Consider the following 25445-nt stretch of genomic DNA (forward strand, 5'->3'; position numbering starts at 1 on the left):
ACTATCAACTGGGTAATGTAGGAAAGTGCTAACCAAAATATACATAAAGCAAAGTGTTGAGGAAAGAAGTTTAAATGAAAAAATCAAGTGTTTTATCAGAAGCCTGGATGCCATTAAAGTCACTTGCTAATTTTGAAGTTATTATGCAAGTCGGAAAGGGGAGGTTTAAATATAGGACTAGTTCAGCCTATAGTTCAGTCCTTTCTCTTTAAAAGAAAAAAAAAGAACTTCTGGGTTAAAGCAACCAGAAATTTTTTAGTGCTCTAAAAACATGATCATAAACACTGATTGTAGTGTTTAGTGAAAAATGGTGTGTTTTTATTGTCACATTGCCATTAAGACCTTTTCAAAGAATCCTCCACACATCAAAGCCTTGTATCGTGTACTTTTTTATTGCTAAGACGAGTCCACAGAGAGTTTTATTTCCTCTATAATTACAGAATTGTGATCCTCAAGCAATTTTATAGTCATCTCAGATGCTGGGTCTCAGAAGAGATGTCTGAAAGAACTGATACTTTCACTTGTCTCTGTTATTGAAGTCACATAAAGTAAGATATGGATTCTGAAGTTATCTGAAACTTTTCTAGCTCATATTATTTTTTATTTCTAAAAGTTTTTCTGCAGTCTACAGTTGAGAAAAGTATTCATATGTGGAATTTAGGATATATGAGTTTAAATATGGAAGCTAATTTGAGCCCGCAACCTCAGATTGTAAAAGCTAGGGCATGTTTTAATGTGTAGCCTTCGTTTTGCCTGTAGCAGGTGCGCGCTGTGTTATTTCAGTTTGATTCTCACAAGGGTTCCTGTTTCTCATCCATTATTAAGAGAAGACATTTACCTGCGTGTGTCAGTCTTTGATGCCCCCCATCTCAACAGCAGGCTATTGCAAATGAGATTCATCTGAGACACAGAACAAGACAAATCAATTCAATAAGGTCTTGTCACTCATACAGCATGTCTTTCAAGACGCTTTCCATCACAGACACACTCCCTCTGTCTCCCTTTCTCTCTCTCTCTCAATCTCCCGTGAGTTATGAAGTGTCGATTTTTTTTTTCTTTTTGGGGGGGATTTGAAATCTTAGGCTTTTCGTCTTCCGGCTTATTTTTTATTCAAAGCTTCCGACTTATTCATATGCAGCTCTCTATAGGAGGAGTGATAACTATCTCCTCTGGCACTGAGAGAAAGGGAGAGAAGAGAGCAAGAGAGGAAAGGAGAGCTGGTTTTAGTGTTTTGGGAGTCGTGCCAGTTTTGTTGATGAGGCTGATTGGGGTTCTCAGTGGGTAAACAACACTCGATCAGTTAGCGGGCATCCGTCCCTTCTTAGCAAGCATGCGGGTGTGAGTTTTTGTGCCCCTCTGTGTGTGTGAGAGAGATTGTGTAATGCAGGATATGAATGCACTATAGGCCTGACAATGATTGGCACAGCTGGCATCTAATAAAGCAGAGCAGCATTTCCATAGTGCCATGTGTTTATGCACAGTTTAAGCAGCTCCATAATGCAAAACATTATAAAAGTACAACTCAGCCCATATGGCAATTGTGTGTGTGTACGTATATAAGCATGAAATAAGTTTGTGTGTAATCATACTTTGTTGTGTTTGTGAATGTCTTTTTCAGTGTGTGGATTTTCTATGCTTGATCATGCACTTGTGCTTTGGTAAGTTCAAAGGTTCTTAAAGTTCTTGCAGAATAAAATGAATAATAAAACACAGCTTCTGTCTGATTACAGCACTGATTCATATCGCTGATATAATCTAGCTATTTAAATAAAAGACACAATCGGCAAACAGGTACCTGCATATTTATCACTAGATCCATTAAACTTGTCTGTCTACATGTTACGAAACCCAAACACTATTAAAATACAGAATTGAAATGTACCATATTAACAGCACATTCCACAGTCTTAGAAGTGCAGTTAGATTCAATTTGCCATTATTTACATTTTTGTTTTAATGTTGTTTGGCTTTAGATGAGACTCGTTCAATTCAAGTGTTTTAATTAGGCTTATAATTCTAATAACAAAATAATAACATAACAACTAGAATGACATAATAATAATAATAATAATAATAATAATAATAATAATAATAAGATGACAAAACTGCAGACATTCTATGGATCCCGCTTTCAGAAGCACAGGCTAAGGAACTGTATGAGTTGATGGCTTTGTGTGTTTGTCTTTGTGTGAATCTCAGCTGAGATTCAGAGTGATGGGGTGTGTGATTTAAGCACTGCTGTAATTAAACTGTATTTTGACTTTAATTAGACATGCTGCTGATAGTATGGGATAGTGGAATGGCACAGGGCTTAATCAGTTAAATGGGTGAATAAATGTGTGCGGGGGTGAAGGAAGGAAATGGGGCAAGGGCACAGCAGCAGGGCATTAATTGAAACATTTCTCGGCTGCTGAACAAAGCCCTGCTTATGGGAAAGGAGGAAGCTTCCCGACAGGATGCTGAGATGCGGCTCAACTTCTTGCCCGTGAGGTCCCGCTGCACCTGTCTTCACACACAAACCAGTTCTGCCCCGTCAGTTTTTAAACACCAGACGAAAAGGTCGGAACGCTTGAAAGAAGGTCAACCGGGAGACGGCTAAAGCACTAAAGCAGAACTTTATATATATGCAACTTCACTGCATTCTCCACTGTGTAGTAAAGAGACTGTGGAAGCACATTGGCACCTTATTGTCAGGCGCTTGGTACATTTCTAACACTTGCCTCCTAACAAAAGCTTCTTTAGATGTGGATTGGGCAAGTTTGCACAAGCAAAGCAATGCTTAGGTTCCCAGTGGTGCAAAGCTACAGTACACATTAGACCTACAGCCGTTCACCATTGTGGGCATTTGGTTTGTTCATCTTTCTCGTATCACTCTACAATATTGTATTTGGAAATACAAAAGCCCATTTCACATATTGCACTCTATTTAGGGTGCTGTCAGGTGCCTATATGCCAAAATAGGAGATAGCTTGCTTTCATCTACAGTCTGGCACTGATAATGGCATCTCATGGGAGAGAGGTTAGAGAGGCGAGGGGGAACGCCAGGCAGACGCAATGCTCATCTTTCTTTTTTTTTAAGTCTATTTAGAGCAGGTGTTCAGTAACACAGACAATGTATAAACACAATGCTTGAAATTGCTGGAAGTACTTAGAAGGTATTAAGGATCGGGAAGTGGGTGCCAAACTGGGCAGAGGCGCTCCCATGGGTACGACCATATTAATGAGTCCCATATTGTTTGTATATAATTCCTATATACAATGAGAGAGAGAGAGAGAGAGAGAGAGAGAGAGAGAGAGAGAGAGAGAGAGAGAGAGAGAGAGAGAGAGAGAGTAAGATAGAGTGCTCCTGCTGTTTACTGCCATGTGCTCTGGAAGTAGGTCAGGTATCCTCAGCTTTAATAGATTCACACTGAACTATCTGAGGCACAGTGCAGCCTCTCCCAATAAAGATCAGCAAAGCCTCCCCATTAGAGGGGACAATGCTTCAAAGCTCCATGAAACATTATGGTCATTGAATCTGTGTCTCTTGAATCTTGAATCTGGGTCATTCAGTCCATTTTTCAGTCCCATATATATTTATATGTATATGTGTATATACAGTATACACACTGCATGACATTTGTGCTTTGTGGTGGTTTAAAGAAGTGAGTGTAAAGTACTAAGACAGAAATACTGGCCCCATTATCAGTGCTTGCTGAATGTACAATAATCGTGGAGTGCTTGTTCTTACAATTTAGAAAAGCTCTTTATTACAGTCTATAACCTTTTTTTTTTAAAAGCACAACCTATATGAGAACAGAGTAAGAGGAGAAACGACTTCGTCCTGTAAAAGTGAGGTCGATCTGAAGATGTTTCATTCTCTGGGAAATCCCAAGAGTTGATGCCTTTGTGGAAGACTTGAACACACACGCGCACATACACGCACACCCACACACACATATACACACACACACACACACACACACACACACACACACACACACACACACACACACACACACACACACATACACATGCACTCTAACCATTAAGCTCCTGAGAGAGTAGGTGGATTTATGTAGCAGGAGTCGAAATGAACTCCATTATAGATTTCTTACTGTACATGTGAGGGTGTGGATATACGCTGTGGTTGTCCATGTGCTCATATGTTGAGAATGACTAGTAGGAATAGTAAAGCATTCTGCATATCTCTTTACATCTTTGAGTGGATTATTAATGCTTTCCCTGTGGCTTCGACTCTTATGAAAACGGTCACAGAAGAGAGCAGTGAGGTTCAACCTGCAGCCAGTCAATCACAATTCAATATATCATACGTGATGAGCTTTGCTTACCACAAGGCTGGGATTTACATCTGTGTTTTCAAATATCTAGCCAAAGCAGGAAGAGTAGTGGTGCAGTGTATGACCGGTTAGTGTGTTCTCTGTACTTTAATAAAAAAGAAGTATTTTGTGTTTGTAAATAACAACAAAAAAGTAGGACTCAGACATATCCTGCATTTTTCAAAACAGAAAATGATTTGAATACAGTTCCCAGGAGTCATACTGTAGTAAAAGTAAAGATACCATACTGAACAATATCTTAAGCAAACGTTAAAGTAACCCATAAGAACTCACAAGAGCTCATTGAAGTAGCTGGCTCACAGCTCTAGGGTTCTTGCTTTTATCCTGAGCTCAGATTATTCTGTGTGGAGTTTCTCATGTTATCCCTGTCCTCTATGTTTCTTTAATTTTTTACAGAGCTAAATAATTCCAGTCTTCTATTTGACAAAAACTAAGGGTGTCTTCACACCTAGTTAGTTTGAGCCTTCCAAACGCTCTCGGAGCGGTTCAGTGTGTATATGTGAACAAACCATGTGATCTGAGACCCCTTAAAAGGACCCAGAAACGAACCGTAGAGGTGGTCTGAGTACTGTTCGTTTGTGGGTTTGTTTGTGGTTCGATTTGTGTGTGACATGTGAAAGCAATGAGGTCCCGGTCCAGAAGTCCCGGTCCGCTTTCATTTCGCCAAATGTCCCTGGAGGCTTGCCATACCTGCAGCCGTGTTCCGTCACTGTGACTGCTGAAAACACAAAACTTTTCGCCATGGCAACTTTTCGCGTTGCTGAGTTGTGTGGTCTTATGAAGAAAGCTGTGCACTTATTGATATTTGGAAAGAGTATGGCATTCCTATATATATTTAATACATTAGTTATTGTGTAAAATAATAATACATTTTTTATATATATATATATATATATATATATATATATATATTATATTATTCTTCTAATATATATTAACATATATGTATATATTATTAATATTAAAAATAGACCAAATAAACAAAATCCATTGCTGCACAGAATTCTGGGTTCTGAGTTGAAGTTGAGGTGTGAACACGAAAGGTTCTGAGATCACTTCAATACTAAAGAGGACCAAAAAGAGAACTGGGTTCTCTTTTGAGTCCACTATATTGTGAACACCAAACGGACTGAGGTCACATTCGGCTAGTTCCTTTTCTGGTTCACTTTAAGTGAACTGGGTTTGGTTCTTTTAAAATGAACTATATGTGAAAACACCCTAAGGCTAACACAGGCTAAAGTATTTTCTGATATTCTTTTCAAGCCACAATCAAAGTCGTCACTAGATCCCCAGTAAATTTCCCTGCTAAATCATTGTGTGATGATAAATAGACTTTTCTGTTCGTTGAACGTTATCAAATATGTTATTTAACATGAAGGCTGATTGTAAAGCCAACTGAAGCAAAAATATCCTGTGCGTCCTCTTCAATCATACGCCTCGCCCCTCGCTGTGCTCCTCCTCCCTTCACTTTTCACCATGGAAACCTCGACTGCAGACAGACAATAATTCATAATATGACATTGTAACTGAGGACTGAGGGGAAAGAACTACCAGGCTAATGCTCAATGTACCATACCTTATACTGGAAATTTAACATAAATGAGTATGTGAAGTGAAAACAAATGAGGATGTCCGTTTTCCATGTTTTATGGATAACATTAATTGCTAAAAGAATGCTTGCTTTTCTCTTTCTAATTTGACCTTCTGCCACAAACAATGTGGTTTAGTCATCATATAGATGGCTAGATAGTTTGATCACAGCTTCCTTGTGTGGAAGTTGATCAGCTTTTCCACATAAGGAAGCTAATCAGCAGTGGAATACTAGCTCTGCTGAAAACAAACAGTGAAACAACAAGCAAAAATGCAAAACAAACAAAACAAGCAAACGTGATTAGAGCAGGACTTTCAGAGCTGTTAGCATTAAATACACACAATCAGCAAATCCAGCTTTACCTGCAAAGGTGTGCTAGTCAGGCAGAGCAGCTAAACAGCATCAGTCCAGCACTTTCCTGCAGAAACCAGTTTGAACCAGTATTCATTTAGGGTCTAAGCTGTTTTTAAACGAAGTGAAAAAAAAATCCTTGTCCTTGGAACTAAATGTTGGGTCTGTTTGTCTTGAGCCTTTCTCACAAGTAAGCGAATCAAAGCACTCGTATAAAATCAGATCTGGTCAGGTTCTCATTACCTCCCATGGAAGCCATGCATCCAAGCCAGAATTAAAATTTTTCTTTGTTAAATAACACTTTCTTTGAGAAATTGTTTATTATTAGCCTTCAGTAGTCCCTGTGTATGTTTTCTAACTAAAGAATTGATAACATATTAGATCTAGCATATTAACATGAATTAACTTGGCCTGTACCTTATACTTGTAAGAATGTTGTGATGATGGTGATGATAGTATTGATGATGGTGGTGGTGGTAGTGGTGTGTCATAATGTCTCACATGTCTATTTGGGAAAGTGCACTGAGCCTGGGACATCTTCCCAGCTCATACAAGAGATCGTCATTGGCAGAGTATATCAGCTACAGACAATAAAATAAATCCTAAACTAGCATTTGTGAAGAAACAAATTGCCACGCAAATATATTTAAGTGCACTGGTCCTCTGGGTTTGAATGACTCTATGAATGTATCAACACTCATACATATTGATGAAGTGACATAGTGACACATCGAGTTGTATTGTTGCCTCACAGCACAAAGGCCCCTGGCTCTGATTCTGATTACCGTCTGCCTACAACATCACATGTTCTCCCTGTGTTTTTGTCTGGCTTTCCTCTAGGTGCCTCCAGTATTTTCTAGCCTGCCAGAAGCATGCCAGAAGGAGGCCTAGCTATGTTAAATTGCCCCAGGTGTAAAATAGTGTGTGAATATGTGTGTTAGGTGCACTGTGATGGACTGGTTTCCTATGCAGAGTGTATTTTTGCCTCATGTCCGTTGTTTCCGGGATTAGCTCCTGATCCTGACCAGGATAAACCAGTTACTGATGAATGAATGAATTACACTCAGCACTTTCAAACACATTTAGGCCTCGGTACATCCGCACTGTGTGTGTGTGTGTGTGTGTGTGTGTGTGTGTGTGTGTGTGTGTGTGTGTGTGTGTGTGTGTGTGTGTGTGTGTGTTTGTGTGAGTGTGTGTGATGTAATGGACTGTCGGTCGTGTTTATCCATATACACTATACAATGCTGCAAGCTCCTTACTAATGAGCCACTAATTCATGATGAATGCATATTTTCACCCTAATAGATGGAAGAGGTGTAGAAAAATGTGTGTGTGTGTGTGTGTGTGGTGCACTTAAAGTGCTGGAACAGCACTACTTCTAGCTTTTATCATACTTTCTCTCTCTCTCTCTCTCTCTCTCTCTCTCTCTCTCTCTCTCTCTCTCTCTCTCTCTCTCTCTCTCTCTCTCTCTCTCTCTCTCTTCATTAAACTTCCCTCGCCTGGATTGCTTCACTCTAATCTCATGTATAATGTATGGTACAGTAGCGGAGTCTCCCTGGAGCCAGCACCAGGGCTAGTAAAAACACGTCTGGCACTTTGATGTAGTCCAGCGAATAGTCCTTCGTGTCAGACACGCGCACGCACACACACACACACACACACACACACACACACACACACACACACACACACACACACACACATACACACACACACAGAGACACGGCACAAGGAGACAAATTTAAATCTCGACTTTGACCCTCATTAGAGAACGATGCTGGTGCAAGACATCCAAGAGCAAGATGGTGTGTGTGTGTGTGTGTGTGTGTGTGTATGAGGACTGCACGCATAGATGGAACTGAACACACAGTGACGCAACCAGTGGGACTCAGACAGAGATGCTGAACAGCTGAGAGGAGAGGACAAGCTGTCTCTAGTTTTATTCATTGCGTGATGATCCCACAACTTACAAACTTGCATCACTATGGCTCACCTGTCATGTCTGTAGAGTTTTACAATAGTCTGTAATAAGGGTGAGTGTTCCATGGAGAAGCTGACAGTTGTTTTCTATAAAAGTGTATCTCAATCTTTACATGATTTTTGTTTCATTGAAAATATACAATGTAGAATTCAATATTGCAGTTTTCCCACGATAATTCAGTACAGGTCCAGTGTGTCCACAGCTACTTCAGTTTCTCAATGAAAAGTTTGGACATGTTTGTGTAAATGCTGGCTTATGTGCTTGTCACCCAAAATAGCCAGTGTGCAGCACACCCCATCACAGCCCCAGGTCAATCCACGACTCATGCTGTCTAGCTACAATTAGACTTGCAGGCACAACATGTACAGACAGCCGACTATTATTGATCAACATTTCTTGTATTTGTGAGAGATTGCTTTCACATTTCAGTCAAATTGTATTTAGGTCCATTTAGTACCATGCAGACTCCACATTTTTCATTTGGGCCATGGTGAGGCTGATTTACTTCAGTTGGTGATGCTGCATGTGTTTGCTTTTGCAGCCAAATGATCGTTCTTAAGGTACCTGGGGGAAACTCCTGAGGGAGTAGTGTGCTCCATCGGCTGTCTCAAATTGATTTCTATGCACTATGAACTTTACTGTCTATCTATTACCTAGATTTTTATAGAGTAGTAATGTCTTAAATGATTTATTTTGCAACATTTCGCAACGAAACAGCAACAACATCACAGTTATCACACACTAAGTCTTATATTTAATAGTGCCACAACACCTAACATTGGAATAAACACATGTAAAACCTGAAACATTTTGCTTCTAAATTTCATATCATGGTTTGGAAATATAGAAAATATTAAATACAAGTAGCCTCTGATGGCACGGTTCCTACTGCTGAATAGATTTGTTTCCATCTTTCGAAGTTTCAGCGATATCATCATATTATTCGTTTAGTGTTAGTGGCCTAATATCTAAGTTGTTGGACTACCAATTGGAAGGTGAGTTTGCATCCCAGGTCTACCAAGCTGCCTCTGCTGGGTCCCTGAGCAAGGCCCTTAACCCTCAATTACTCAGTTGTATAAAATGAGAATAAATGTGAGTCGTCTTGGATAAGGGTGTCTGCTGAATGTTGTAATTGTTACTCCGTATTCTGAAATTTCCCATGATGACCAAACTATAACACTAAGTCCATAAATATGTCTAAGGTCTGAATATCAATGATCACAAGCTCAGTATTTATATCAGTGTTTTCAGTACAAAAGGGAAAAAGTAAAAAGATATATAATGTTGATATATAAATCAGATGATGGCAAAGCATCCATTTAAATCTATCAGTTGCACATTATTTGGTATACATACCTTCATTATTCTGCAGTATATAAAATAGCCATTGTGCACGTTCCTTTCTTTTGCATTGAATTTTTTCTGTTCTATACCAAGGGTTAATTGCACAGTAAATCAACGAAATGCTACAATTATAAAACTAGAATTGTAACCTGTGTGTGGAATATAGTTTATTTTGTCACACTTTTATTCTATAATTGATAAATTATTGCCAATTTTTTAAATCATCCTTCCTATAAAGAAAAGGTGCACCCCGTTTGAAGGATAAGCTGTCTCAGAAGGACGACCTGCTACACTTACAGATCAAAAGTGAATTCCTAATCTTCAAAAAATTCAATCCAATTTAAAAAATAAAAAAATATTTTAAAAAATGGTGGACATCAAAGAAATCTGAATATATTGGTAGAAAAAACAAATTCATTCCAAATCTTATAACTGTGACATCTTGAGGTTTCTTCCGGTAGTTCTGATAAGGTCTCAGATCTGAATACTAATATGCACAATTTCCTCATTAAACCTACACTATTGGTCAATAACAAATCTCTAAAAACACACCAAGCAGTACTTTATTGAAGTCCCTGAGGCATGGCTATGATTTAGCATTTCCCTTGCTGCCACACACTTGATGAACTATAGGAAAGCTCTGATAATGAACTGATGGGATGAAACGGATGTGCGACACTGAAACAGAGGCACCAAATCTTGTTCCCCGAGACCTATTTTGTCAGTAGAGATTATTTCCCACACCAGTCGAAACACATCTTGCTCCAATATTCAGATAATTGGCTGGATTAGCTGGATATAGATGCACATTATTAGGGTTAGAGCAGGGTCTAAAGGATTAAGATGTAATTAGAAAATCTGAAAAATGAAAAATGCGAAATTTACTCGTACCTAAATGTTCCTCCATTAGCTTCTATACATGAACTGCAGTTTAGATGGTAAAACATGATCCTTTTCTGTAATTGCTTGTTTGATCCAACAAACCTGTAAAGCTTGTTAATGAGAATCATGGACAACAGGCAAAAACACCCACACACACTCATGCTCGAGAGAGAGATCAATACCACGTGCCACTTTAATTAGGGGGAAAAAAGCCAGTTTGAGCTTTTCTACCTGTTTTTCAAGTGTTGAATCTCAGAATCCATCTCTTTGCTTTAAGACACACAAACACCTCTTATCTCCGTCTTGTAAATACACAGTGATTAACATTTAGATGGTACACACCATTACAATTCTCTCCCTCTTTATCCCTCACTCAGCTATGTTAGCATAAATACTTAACCATGTCATTATTTGCGAATTGAGTTCTGTTAAGGAGATTGTCGTAGTGAATACTGATTCAGACTGGCATGGGAAAGGGCTTTGAGGATAAAGGATTGTAAACACCACACTTGTCTTTTGCTGCTTGGTTTCTCATGGGGCTTGCCCTTCATTCATACACAGTGGGTTACACTGTCATGGCCCTTGTGTACTGTGAACACTGGCACACACTTATTTTGACACATCTAGATATGGTTTGTTGTTTGTGTGTGTGTGTGTGTGTGTGTGTGTGTGTGTGTGTGTGTGTGTGTGTGTGTGTGTGTGTGTGTGTGTGTGTGTGTGTGTGTGTGTTTTGCCCTTGAGCAAAACTGACATCATAATGATGCCCTCAAGCTTAAGCAGCAGTAGATATCAGGTGTGCCCTATTTGCTTGCATTGCCAAACACAAACACAAACACACACACACACACACGCACACACACATGCACACACACACACACACACACACACACACACACACACACTTGCTAACAAATTGCTAACGAATTGCTAACGAATCCCTCATTTCTGATTGATCTCTGGCCATGTGCCCGGCCGTGATTGTCCTGACATGTTTCAGTTTTTCAGTCCCAGAGTAACTCCACAGCTCTGCATTGCATGTTTTTAATAATTCACTATACCATAGAACAGTTGTTCTTACACTTCAAAAAATCCACCCACCAAACAATTTCTGATTTCAGGACTGAATTATTTTTTAAATATTACAAAATCATTCAAGTGTGTTATTTATTTATTTATTTATTTATTTATTAGAACTGTTAGCTTTTTTTTTTTTATTAAATTAATCTTTATTTAAATTTGTACAAACAGTACATGAACAGGTCTCACTGAGGTCAGATATTCAAATATAACTTTGATGCATTTTATAAAAACAACTGCACTGAGTTTTATTCATTTTTCAGATCGAAGTCTGCATTATTTGTTCTTGTTTGAAATGATTCAGATCTGGATTCAACTGAGTCAACTGTAAATAATAAGCAAATATAAATGACCTTTAAAACGTTATACTGACTTCTTTCTTTCGTAGACATTCATAGTGGTTGATTATAATAAAAAAAAAGAAGAAAAAAATCAACATCCCCCTGGCTTTGCTTCATGGCTACATGTCGGTCTGCATTATAAATTGTCGATTCTGTACATGTGCACTTGCTCCTTATCAGAAGAGTTGCAGTTAATTTGTGATTGTTGAGTTGTGACCTCAGTTTACTTTGAATCATAATTCACTCAGTATTTCAGAGCTCCATTGGAATCCGAACATCGTGTTCAAATCAAATGCATGAAGTTTCCGGATGCTAAAACTTAAGAAAAAAAAGCCCTTCTGATTTTCTTTCATGATTTTAAATTCTTGCTCCGAGCAGAAATAAGGTATTGAGGACCTTTTGTGTGAGGAGACGATATGTGTAAGGCAGTTTAAGGGGAATGCGTTAGCTCAGTTGTTAAGGTGTTGGACTACTGTCGAACCCCAGGTCCACTCCTGGGTCGCTAAGCAAGGCTTCTAACCCTCAATTTTTAGTTGTTTAAAATGATATATGATGCATGTTGCTCTGAATAAGTTTGTCTGCCAAAGTGCTGTAACTGTAAGGAGAGAAGAAGACGATGACTTTCAGTTTATCACAGTCGCTGTGAGGACACTTCAGTCTTGATTGGATTTCACATTTGTCGATGGCATAAAATTAGCAGCTGTGTAGTTGATAGGAAATCAGACAGAAAGAGCAGTGCTTCCTCTGGCATCTCATCATCTAAAGCCTTCTCCTCTCAATTGAGTGAAGAAGATGTAGAAAATGAGCTTTGGCAGTTCTTTGGAAGGGCCTCTGGTACTGAGCAATCTGCACCAGAACTCCATGCCATGCAGCTGCTAGTTCACAATTTGCCTTATAATAGATCCATTGACCATGATAATATAATTGATTATGATTTGTTGGTGCAGATGTGGGACAGTGGTAAAGGACCACAGGGTTGTTTAACTCTGTATTATAGTAGCACTTTACAATATGTACAGTCACGGTGAAGCACATGTAATTTTGGAGATAGTCAAATGCAATGATGTGATGATTTCCCACAGTGCTTGTTATATTAAGATATTTTTTTAACCTTGTTAGCGAATAACCTTGGTTGGTTTGTACACAATTCATTTTCACCCACATTAATTGGTCACAAATAGATTTCATACAAGTTTCTAAAATCAAGGTGATGAAATGCGTTCATGTTATTTGATTTTTTGTTCTCTTACTTTTGCAGTTAAAGTTATTGAATTCTCTAGATAAAAGGACCAGTCACGTATCTGCTGTAGTTACAGCTCACTCTACCACAAGTAGGTAATAATTAACTCACTGTATAAAATCCAGTTCTCATGAGATATATTTTTGTAATACTGTCTCCTCTGGAGTGTCTTCAGAGCTTCTCATAAGTATTGAAGATTTGTGTACTAAATCGTTTCATATTGTCATATTAATAGATTTAAGATTGCGATGGAAGGGTATTATAGTGTGCTGGCAGAAACCAAAGCATGTCTGTCAGGAAGAAATATTGTAGCCACAACAAGATGACAGACAGTGGCTTTGGACTTAATCCTGCAAACGACTTTATGACGAACAAAAAGAACAGTAAGTTCAAGGTCAGATTTGCATTTAACTGTAACATTCGGTCTACCATATTGTTGTGACTGCCTGAGCAGCACATAGGTCACTAGTTTATTCTGAGCTTTGGATATTAAAGTGGATCATCAACAGCAACTCCTTATTTATAGGTCTTGTGCTAAAAAGCTGTTTAGCTGTTGTTGTTCCATCATTAGGTTTAGCTGGACTCCTTTGGCCTATACAGAGGATAGATGTCTGCAGTTCTGGACTCGTACCTGCTGTCCACCTCAGAGAGACCCCTTACATCTGAAGGGAGTGCAGCACATTCACCAGTAATCAGTCACAAACTGCATCTGTTCCCCAGGAACTTGATAATATGTTCCACTCCCCTGGATTCTGCAGCTCCAGACGCAAATTGAGCACTGTGTCAAATGCCTCTCTCTCTCTCTCTCTCTCTCTCTCTCTCTCTCTCTCTCTCTCTCTCTCTCTCTCTCTCACACACACACACACACACACACACACACACACACACACACACACACACACACACACACACACACACACGCACACACGCCTAAACCATATACTCTGGCAGTGTGCTTCACCACCCTTTGATCCCTTTCAGAACAGCAACAGTAAACAGGTTTCACTTATAAACGACTCAGCAAAACTTTTAACACCATCTGAGAAATCCAGAAGTTATCCACTCACATACAGCTGACTACATAAGTGTTACAGTTACAGATATGCTGTTCAATGCAGATTCATGCAATATGGCTATGTAAGTCACTCTCATTTCCCTTTGCCTTTTTGTTCTGGGTTCAATTCAGGATGTTCTTAGGTGAGAATTTTGTCACGCTCCTGTACTTGATTCCTGTAAGCACTGTCCTCTAAAAATGTTGTAGTGATTCTTCTTCACCTCCCCATGGACAGTTTGACAGAATAAATAGAACCGTCTGGTGGTATAATTAAGGTTTAATAGATTCAGATCCCTGGAGGGGCTTTTGGCTCTTTTGTCTGAGAAGAGTGAAGAGTCAGATGAGTCTTGAAGGAGGTTTGTGGTTAAATTTTTCGATTTCCTTAATTCATTCATTTCATTGACTGCAACATGTCTGAATAAAAAAATAGAGTTAGAATTGCCTAAAGGCATTCACAGTATAAAGACATTAAAGAGTATTTCTAATATTTAGTGTTCTGACAAATAGTTTTCAGTATATAAATCAGTTCACATAAAATATAAAACGGTGTAGGTTTGTTTTTGTTTTTTTTCCCCTCCCTAGATTTGACTGCTAAAGGTGCTTTGGTTTCCTCAGATGTCTGTGAACTATAGACTGTTGGTTGCAGATGGACAGATGGTGACTGGCAAAGGGCTGTGTCCATCAAGTGTGAAGGACAGGCTGGGGCAATGAGGCTTTACATAAAGCATGCCACTCAACCTTGAAAGCATAAAGATAAATGATCAAGTTCATTCTTACCGTTAAAATCCTCCTGCTTATATGTAGCACATTAATTCTCACCTCACCTTCCTCTCCTCCTGTCCAAATAGAATGGAAACAAATATCAAACCAGCCAACATTTTAAGAGGAAAAATGATATATGCTTGTAGGCTCCATCAAAAACACATAACCATGCTTGTGTTTACTAGGTTATGAGTAAAGTCTGTAATGAGTATCAGTCTGAAAACCCTGTGGAGGAGTTCAGCTCACTATGTGCTAAATGTGCTAAAGTGTGTGGTAAAGAGGTGGTTAGTCTTTGTTTGAAGACAGTGACTCAGCAGGTGACAGCCAGGGGATTGTTTCAAACACCAGGAAGCCAGAACAGAGAAGACCTTAGATACATGTCTTCATTGTACTTTGAGAAATGGTTGGTCTAATCAAGCAGTGCGAGAGGATCAGCAGGAGCATCGAGCAGAGCAGAGCGTGATTTAAAGGAAGTGGGCACTGATCCATTTTTGGCTGTTGTAGGTCAGCATCAATGGTTTATTCCTGATGTGGACAGCTACAGGAAGTCAATGGAGATTGTGAGGCAAGTGGGTGGTGTGGGAGAACGTTAAGAGGCTAAAAACATGTCTTGAAGCTGAAATCTGGAATAGCTGCACAGGTCAGTTGCAGAGGAGCAGTTCCAGGAACGAATTTTTAGAAGTCCAGTCGTGAAATGACAAGGGGCTAAACGAACACCGGTGTGACCTCTATGGATACAAATAGCTGGATCCTATTAAATAGTAGAGGAGATAGTTGTGTGTGCAAGATGTTTTATCAGTGTGAGGCGAGAAGGACTGTTGGTTGTCCATGGTTACTGCAAGGTTGTGCACAGTGACAGATGGTGAGGTGTACTTTGTTTACAAGCCGACAAAGACCTTGGGCAAGATGTCCCTTCTTTCTGAAAGTTTCTCTCTGCTGCACTTACTTCATCTACTATTAACACTGATGTACTTCAGCATGCTTACCTGACACTTTATTAGGAACACCTGCTCACCAGCTGTTCCAATCACGTAGTAGTGGCTCTATGCATAAAATCATGCAGATACAGGTCAAGAGATTCAGGTGCTGTGCATGTCAGATATCCGTTTTTTTTACACACAACAGTCTCTGGAGTTTGCACAGAATGGTGGGAAAAATTTTTTTTTAGTAAGCACCAGGTCTGTGGGCACAAACTCCTTGTTAATCAGAGAGGCCAGAGCAGAATGGACAGCAGAAAACAACATAAAAGCAGAATTTCTGTCAGCCAAAAACTTAATATAATGCTAGAGAAGGAATAAGTGGATTGCTGATGATTTGAAAACCTTTGCCAGAGCTATTACTTGCTCAGTTTATGCTGGTACAGAGTTTTGCATCAACATTACAGGTCCATGGACACAACTGTCAACAGTTTAGGCTGCTGCTGGTGTAATGGTGTGGGAAATATTTTCTTGGCACACTTTTGGCATCCTTAATAGCAATCAAACATCACTTGAATGCCAAAGTATATCTGAGTGTTGTTGCTGAACATGTAGAACAGTTAAAATGGCTGCATGCAGCATAATAATGCACCATGGTGTGGAGCAACGGTCGTCTCAAACTGGTTTCATGAACATGACAATGAGTTCAGTGTTCATCGGTGGGCTTCTGAATAATGTAGAGCACCTTTGCGATTTGATAGAACAGGAGATTCATATCAGGAATGTGCAGCTGACCAACCTGTATTAATTATAGGATTCACTCATGACAACATGGATCAGAATGTCAAATAATTGGTTCTAACATGTTGAGGAATCCATGACACAAAGTACTGAGAGAACAGGAAGGTCCTACCCAGTATTTGTATTGTGCTCAAGTGGCAAGCGCCTATATGGAGCCACTAAAAGTCTTTTGTCTTAAGCCGTCTTAACATTCTCGGCCTGATGTAAGACACTGACTGAGTAAACCTTTCTGCCCTGCCTAAATTCCTCTCCGGTGACACAGCTACAAAACACACACCTTATGTGAGGTCACTTATGTAACATGTAAGAACCTTTTCCTCAGCAACTTTCCATCAATGCCCATTCATCCGAGTTCAACTCTTGCTCAAGCACACTGCCATCTGAACACAACGGGCACTGGGGCATGGTGAGAAAGATTTCAGAAATGTGTCTGTGCAGCTGGAATGACAAACCCTTGTACTGAGAACAAAAAGCTTGGTTACACTTTTCCATAACTGCGTATTACATAAAAGTGAACAGAAGCACAGAACTTCATAACAGTTACTTTACATAACTTTCTCCACTTCTTGTGCATTCTTTATTTTCAGCATGTTCTTAAGAGTATACACAGATAGTTTATAATGTATTTTTTTTAGGTAAAAAAAAATGTCTACATCAGTCCAGGGAAGTTTGTGGCAGATAATCATTATGTGCATGATTTTAGCTTTTAAAATGAATGCGCCTTTTCTTAGCGACCCACTCAGCTCTAAGGCCGTCCTGATGCATATAATTTATTAGGAACCTACAGACTTTTTATAAATAAGACTAGCTACAGTACAGAAAACACAAGTTATGAGCACACAGAGATATGATTTTAAGTCCTCTCTTATCATTTTCTCTGTATTAGATTGTAGTACAGTGGACAGGTTGTTGCCTTCTGCTCTACAGTCACTGCCTTTATTCTGAAGTGAGCCTAATTAGTGAGATTTTTGAACAACTGTAGATTTGCTTAGTAATGTGTGCTTCTACATAATGTTGGTCTATTTAATGAGTCAAAGTGTACATGTTGAGTTTAGGGTTCATGGTGCCACAGTGGGCTACAGTACATTACTGTTTCCTTATAATAAATGGAGCTGTCTGAAAGCTAAGCATCACTCTATTGCCGTTTCCATTAATCTCTCAATTGCAGTTGAAACAGTGCATCAATTTCTGTTGGATTGGGATGTGTCTGTAAGGACTACAGTATATTTTTACTGATGGCATAAGTCCTAAGAGATCATAAAATATTTTTTGGATAGGATTTTGGGCCTAGTGTTCATGATCTAAGTCTTTATAGTAAATTCTGTGGACTTGGCAGCCAGTGGGAGCTGTCAGTGGGAACCATAAACCATAAACATTTAGCCAAGCTGATGTTTCAAACATAGCTTTGAAATCACTGGTATAAAAGATGAACATGTTACAAACTATTTAAAATCATTTGGCTGCATTTTTTTTCCTGCGCAATTTCTATAATAAGTAGGTAACAGCTAGAGGACACTGTCTTTAGAGCTGTTTCTATGGTAACAGCGATTGTCAGACCTGATAGTCCATTTCCGTCTCTGCAAAAATGCACACACAAGCTTCTAAACCCCAGTGTAGTACACTAAAGTGAGTGATGTAAACCCATGTAGTGACCTAAAGGAAGAAACTTTACATGTTAGTGTTGAATTTGGTTTCTTATTTTTGGCATGGAGAGGAGATATAACAGAACTTTCATGTTATAAAACCCAGGACTGTCGTGGAGTCCTGAATGTTCTGGACCTGGAACTTTTTTTGTTCCATTCCTTTTTTACCAGTGAACTCATATAGTCTTTGTCAGTGTCCACTATTTGGAAATACTGTAAATCAGATAAACACATATCGGTGGAAATAAGATCCTCGATTTCTAATAGCTACAGTTGCTCTTGGAGCTGATTGTACATGTTCTCACAGGTTTTTTTTTGTAAATGTGGCTGATGGAGATAACATCCAGATTCAAAACAGTGCTCTCTCTCTCTCTCTCTCTCTCTCTCTCTCTCTCTCTCTCTCTCTCTCTCTCTCTCTCTCTCTCTCTCTCTCTCTCTCTCTCTCTCTCTCTCTCTCTCTCTCTCTCTCTCTCTCTCTCTCTCTCTCTCTCTTCCTTTGTCTTGTGAACAGATTTGCATCATTACTACCAATATAGTTTCTTCAAGCTGATCAAACGCATGTCATTCTTGTCTGTTGTTTTTCTCTTCCTTACTTTCTCATTCTCCTTTGAATATTAACAGAAATTGCCATTTAGTTTTTTACCTCTCCCAAATTTTTTTGTTAACATCATTTGTTTGAGTGAGATTACATGTTGTCCTCATAACCTATGCCTGTACTAAATCCTTGTTTATCTATCTATCTATCTATCTATCTATCTATCTATCTATCTATCTATCTATCTATCTATCTATCTATCTATCTATCTATCTATCTATCTATCTATCTATCTATCTATCCTCCTTTCTCTTTTATGATTAAGTAACTAAAACATGTTGAGAGACATGATTTATTTTTCTTTTACAAATTTTTTTATGGCTACAGGACACCTGTAGAGACCTGGGATTCATATACACACTTGTAACTAAACAAAACTTGAGTTTCAGAGACTTCTTGATAATTTCTCATTTTTAAAAAGCCAGTTATATAGTATGTTCACGTGATTCAAAATCATGATTCACTACTGTTGTCGAGTACAAGCTGTAGAGCACAATTGTGAAGCTTTTCTGAAAAAGACGATTAAATCTCTTTTTGTCTATTTTGGAGAATGACTAACAAAATTGCCTCAGACAATTGGATACAAGCGAGACACAAAAAGCAAAGAATAATGGAAAGTGGGACAGTTGGGGGAGATTTAATGATGCAGATTTCATTGCTACCCCATCTTTCTCTCAGTTCTTCTCAACAAACTTACCTCATTATTATTCTTGACCTTTTCTATAGGTGCATAAGTGCAAGCCATCCAGTGTGGTATAACATCGGTCACTGGTGACTGAAATTTGGGTTTGAAATTCTCACGTGTAGACAAAGATCATGTGGACCAAATTTCGCACCCCACCCTTTATATTTTGTGGATCAAATGGGTTAAAGGAAAATGTCAAGAACCATGCAAGCAGACAACCAAATGAATCTGAATTCACCATTTTATGCAGAATGTCATCTCAGAATTCGCCACTAATTGGGTTCTCAAATAGGCAGTCGGGTACAAAAACAACACATCTCCAGCGGCTAGAGTTTTTGCATCATGCTGATGGGCAGCTCAGAATTTGACACAAGCAACATGGGTCCATGGAGCCACCATGTTAGGAGTGAGCAAGTCAGGCTTTCTCTATTTCCCCTTCATGGCTACAGTTTATTCACGCCTGAATAAACCCTTCCTATATGATAGTGCATTGTGTCAAAAGACTTAACACATAATTACTAAATGCTTCCAGGAAAATTAAGGATATAAAAAGTTTTTATCGCTTCACTGGCCTTCACAGTCACAGAATTTTTAACTCTATTGATCTGCTGGATTTAAACTCTATCTTAGAGATGTAGTGTGCATCTGTCCAATTTTCAGCAACTCTACAGCCCACGAATGTCTGCATGGTACAGCAATACTGCATAATACATCCTGCCTTGTAGCATTCATTCAGTGTGCTGATCTCAAGGACAAGGGACTTGCTACTACAGAGGTAGTGTAGCTAGTACAGACCTAAGATTCAGGAGTTTCTTTATCACATACACAGTTCTGTACAGTTCTGTACTTATCCTCGTAAGAGTGTGCATAACAGTAACAATATTAAAAAGAAGAAATGAATAAGAAATAATTGAAATCAGAAACTGTAAATTCACGGTAGGTAATGTACAGTAAATTGTATAGTTCAAACACTACTTCTGGAAAGATGATGAGCTTTAAGTCAACACAGCGGTGCTGCCTCACAGCTTCAGTATCCCTAGTTAGGTCCTGAGCTCAGGCTACTATAGTTGCAGCCTGTGGATTGTCTACCACCACACAGAAAACATGCCCATAGCTGGACTGTCCACTCTGAATTATCAATTGGTGTGAATTGCATGTGTGCACGGTGCTGTGTTATGTACTGTTGAACTTTTCTGGCTGTATTTTTTACTGCTTATACGTAGTGTACCTGACAAAGGCTTGTGATCCAAAGCATCACTGACAAGGTTACTGATGATGAATCAATGAAAGATGGAATTTCCCTCTTAAAGTTGCATAAAATTTCCTCTTAAGTCAACATAAATAAATAGACATAAATAGAAATTCTAGAAGAGACATAGAAATGAAATAAACTGTAAAGCTTGTGTTGATCGTCAGCAGACATGGGAAACTTTTCAGAAATATGAATTTGGACTTTAAATATGGAAGGTCTCCAGATAAATATCAAAAGCTAGAAGGGACACCAATTTAATAAGAAAAACCTTTAATGGGAAAGTACAAATCAATGTGCGCTAGTTGCCACAGTGCTATAGAGTGAACCTGGCCTTCTTTGGGATCTATTACCTCTAGCAGAGCAAAAGAAAACAGAATCTTTGCCAATATTGAGTTTGAATCACACTTACTCCATCACTTTCTTGTTAATACAACTGTTGTATAAAAGCAATATTGTGCTTGCATTCGTGTGGTTATACAAATATCAGCATGGCAGCCTTAGGCACGAGTCTGAGCTTGCCAATATTCAGCATAACCACACTTCTGTTCATGTAATATTGCTCAATTATACCACATTGTTTTTGCTCTCACATTTGCGTTTGTGGATAATCCTATTATGCATTTGTTTTTTGTTTTTTTTTTGTTATCATTTGGCCAGTGTACCAGTACCTGACAGCAATAAGTCTTATTAGTCCATGATTTTTTTTATTTTGTTTCTGACTCAGGTGAAAGTCATGTTAAACACATTGTGCACTTGTTTTTAATTTTGTAGTCTTATTATACATCAGACACTTGGCACTGGTGTCTTATAACTTATAATGGCAAAATAATTCTCTTTCCATTCTTCTCTAAAACTCTCCATTTGCACTCTGTCCCAGTCTTTTGCATGATTTAGAAAGAGACATTTTGTCAGAAATGCTCTTACTGTAGCCTTTGCTGACTGTAGCTTAATAGAACACATAATGAATCGATTACAGAGATAATGATGTCCCCATCACACCTGTAGTGAATAACACCGCTCAACATTTTGCCCTGAAATGAAGAGTGCTAAAAATAAACTTAATTACCAACTCCTGAAGTAAATTCAGTGGATATGAATCAGTGAAAGGCAGAAGAAAGTCCTTAAAGACTGTATTAGATGTTATTAGTGTTCTTCTCTGGGCCTTTATTTAAAAAAAAAGTTGAACTGATTTAAGCCTAGCTAACATCAGTCATAGAGAATACACTTAAAAAAAAAAAATTATTTACTTTATCCTTGGTTAACATGTAACTTTACGGAAGATGCTAGTACAGGTTCAGAATGCAGAATCAGAGGGTTAAAGGGTTCCTTAAGGAACCAACAGTAGCAGCTTGAATGACTATTGTCTCCACTGATGATACTTTAATTTAAAACACCTTACTTTTTATACATTCACACAATGTAAGTGTATTTCTTTTGTGAACCTAGTCCCTGGTGAAGCAGGGCTGAATTGGATTTTAGAAGTTTCTGGAGGCCCTCTGGGAGGGATATAGGGATAGAGGTGCACAATGGAATCAGAGGTTTGCTGGGTCTGCAGGCCTGGAGATGATTCCACGTCTGTCACATGTTCCACTTTCTCAAAAAAGGTTTACCGAGCCAGGGTGAGATTATAGAAAGTAAGGCTTAGAGCAGGAGCAGCAGGAAAAGTAAACGCTTGAGGGTCCTCACTGTCGGAGAGCCGACAACAAAAGGGGGTTTGATGATAGTTGATATTTTGAGCAAAGGAGTCCCTAAGTCTGACCACAGGGTGCATCTTCTGTCAGTCAAAAGAAGCACAATAAACAATGGAGAAAGAGAAAATGGGAGAGAGGGAGAGAGATGATGCAACTTTTTTATGGTTATTAACAACTTGTGGGTGTGTAAATAAATCTAGAACTGTGAGAGAAATGTAACACGTGTGTGGGCCATGCCTCCTTCTGCCCGATCGAAAAAAGGGTCAGATCACAGCTGCTCTGAGAGCTTTCACAAGCCCACAGGACTGAGAACCTTCTGTTACTTGTGTGTGAGTGTGTGAATGTTTAGCCACACTTGTATGTTTCTGACCTTAGGGTAAAAAAGCAACAACAACAACAACAAAAAAAACAGAGCTTTTAAATTTCTGTTCAGTTTTCCTCAATAGTTGCATGTACCTTTGAAATACAAAATTCCAGAGATTTTTGCCCAGATTTATTGCAGAATTTGTTTCACATGCTGTCATAAGCTTTGTGAGCTTTTGTCCTTCAGACTTGAAGAGATGAATGATAAATGACTCAGGACAGTGTACCTGTGCTCACACTAGGAGTTTGCCATATCCATAATGCAATATCTACCTATCTATCTATTTATTTATTTATTTATTCATTTATTTATTCATTCATTCATTCATTCATTCATTCATTCATTCATTCATTCATTCATTCATTTATTAACCGATCAGCTGGGTGCATAGTAAAGTGGATAATAGGGCACCTCTGGGAATGAAAATTTACAACTTGTAAATGTACAACTTGGGGAAACTAAAATATTATTTAAAATAGATTTTTACCTAAGAACTGCTGTTTCTCATAAAGACATTTAACAACCCAGGGCTGTTGTTAACAGGATACTCGAGCTAAACATCTCGAGCTAAACATCTTTAACACACTTGATTACAATCCAATAAATATAAACTACATTGAATTCAATTACTTTATTTTTATCAAATGTATATTTTATATTTAATGGCTTGATGATTACTCCATGTCATGCCATTTGTATTACAGGGTTATGTTATATCCTCATCTCTTTCAATGCATCATTAGTTTTTCATTCTGTCTGTTATAGCTGTTTCTTTTACAAATCTGTTTCATCTGTTTTCAGCACATCTGTACCAGACCTTCCACGTTCTGGATGGTTTGGTTCAGGTGTGTTGGCAGCTGGGAGAGAGCGATAATGTGAAGCGTCTGCTCCACACTTCTCTGCTTTCATTCCGCCGTCATTCAGCCTCTCATCTACATTTCTTTCTTCTCCACTCCTCCACAAACTTCTTCCACTTTCACCAACTTTAAAGCTTGGCAGAGAGCAAAGACACTAAAGACACAAAGACTTTTGTTTGTGGGGCCTTCATTTCATGTCTGTTTGTGTGTGAGGTGTCAGCATTGTTAACTTTTTTGAAAAGGCTGCACTTGCTGGATCAAGCAAGCAAAGCTAAATGGGACATGCACCGTGTCTGTTATGTGACTGTGGTAGTGTGGAGATATATTGCTTAAAGAAAAATCTTAGAATTGAAATTCAGATGAAAAATAAAATGGCAAAAAGCCAAGATGACATACCGCTGGCTTGAACACTGAGTTTTTTGGAAGGACGGTCCGTACTGTCGGAAGTCACACACTTTGGAACATATTTTTGTGGATTTATGCTTCGCTCAGACACGCATGCCTTACTGAATAGTGTTTGTACATATACCTTGAAGTCTGTATGTAAGGCAGTGATGGCGCAATGGTTAACCCTTTTCCCCAGTACAGGCTGATATAAAAGTAGTCAGGACACTACTGATTTTTTTTTTTACCTCTGTTCAGATAAATTTACACAGAATTTTTCTGGTTGAAGATAAACCCTTCAAATTTTAGATGCTTATGAACAAAAGGGCAGAAATTAGATTGATATCACCATTTACTTTTCTGATCAGAATGTCAGGTGTTCAAGCAACAGCACTGATAAACTGCTCTTGATCAGGTCCCTTAACCCCTTCTGGCTCTTGATGCTGTAACAAGGCTAACAAGCTGGAATATGCATATAGGTTTTCACCATGCTGTTTGTACACATGTGACAAATAAAAGCTTTTAGGCTCTTGAGAGTCATGATATTTTTGTCTTGTTTATCTCATTTGCCTGGTTTGATTTTAAGTATGACTTTTTTGTTGATTTGATGTGATGTTGCTGGTGCCATAGACACTGACTACAATTCATGGATTGGTCACAGTAAATACTACAGCAAGTATCCAGCACTTGCAGATGAGTTACACGTATGCAAATCCATTTTATTGACTGTACATTCATTCGGATCGGATTACATGCGTGTCTGCTTTATTGTAGCTCTGAATTCTCAGCCTAATCCAATTCTAACCCTCTTTATTTTTTTCTTCCTTTCTCTTTACAGGCAAAGTGCTGAACACAGACTTGAGGCATTACCTCAGCTTGCAGTTCCAGAAAGGTTCACTGGACCACAAATTACAGCAAGTCATCCGGGACAACCTTTACCTGCGTACTATACCATGTAAAGTACACACACACACACACACACACACACACACACACACACACACACACACACACACACACACACACACACACACACACACAAACACACACAAACACACACACATACACGCACACACATTCACACACACACACACACACACACACACACACACACACACACACACATATATATACACATATACACACGCACAGACACATCACACACACACACACACACACACACACACACACACACACACACACACACACACACACACACACACACACATACACACACACGCACACACATGCACACACATCACACATACACACACACACACACACACACACACA

At 38.8% G+C, this 25445-nt stretch overlaps 1 protein-coding gene across 6 annotated transcripts in view; it reads left to right on the forward strand.

The window, feature by feature from the left end:
- Positions 1–25445, forward strand: part of LOC113643037 (membrane-associated guanylate kinase, WW and PDZ domain-containing protein 3) — a 105638-nt gene that overhangs the window by 41964 nt on the left and 38229 nt on the right. For all 6 annotated transcript variants that reach the window (XM_047814247.1, XM_027147016.2, XM_027147017.2 and 3 more), the window contains exon 3: positions 24991–25107. In XM_047814247.1, the coding sequence (XP_047670203.1) occupies positions 24991–25107 (117 nt within the window). The remainder of the gene's footprint in view (positions 1–24990; positions 25108–25445) is intronic.

The sequence above is a fragment of the Tachysurus fulvidraco genome, chromosome 5 (genome assembly GCF_022655615.1).
Source record: "Tachysurus fulvidraco isolate hzauxx_2018 chromosome 5, HZAU_PFXX_2.0, whole genome shotgun sequence".
Lineage (NCBI taxonomy): Eukaryota > Metazoa > Chordata > Actinopteri > Siluriformes > Bagridae > Tachysurus > Tachysurus fulvidraco.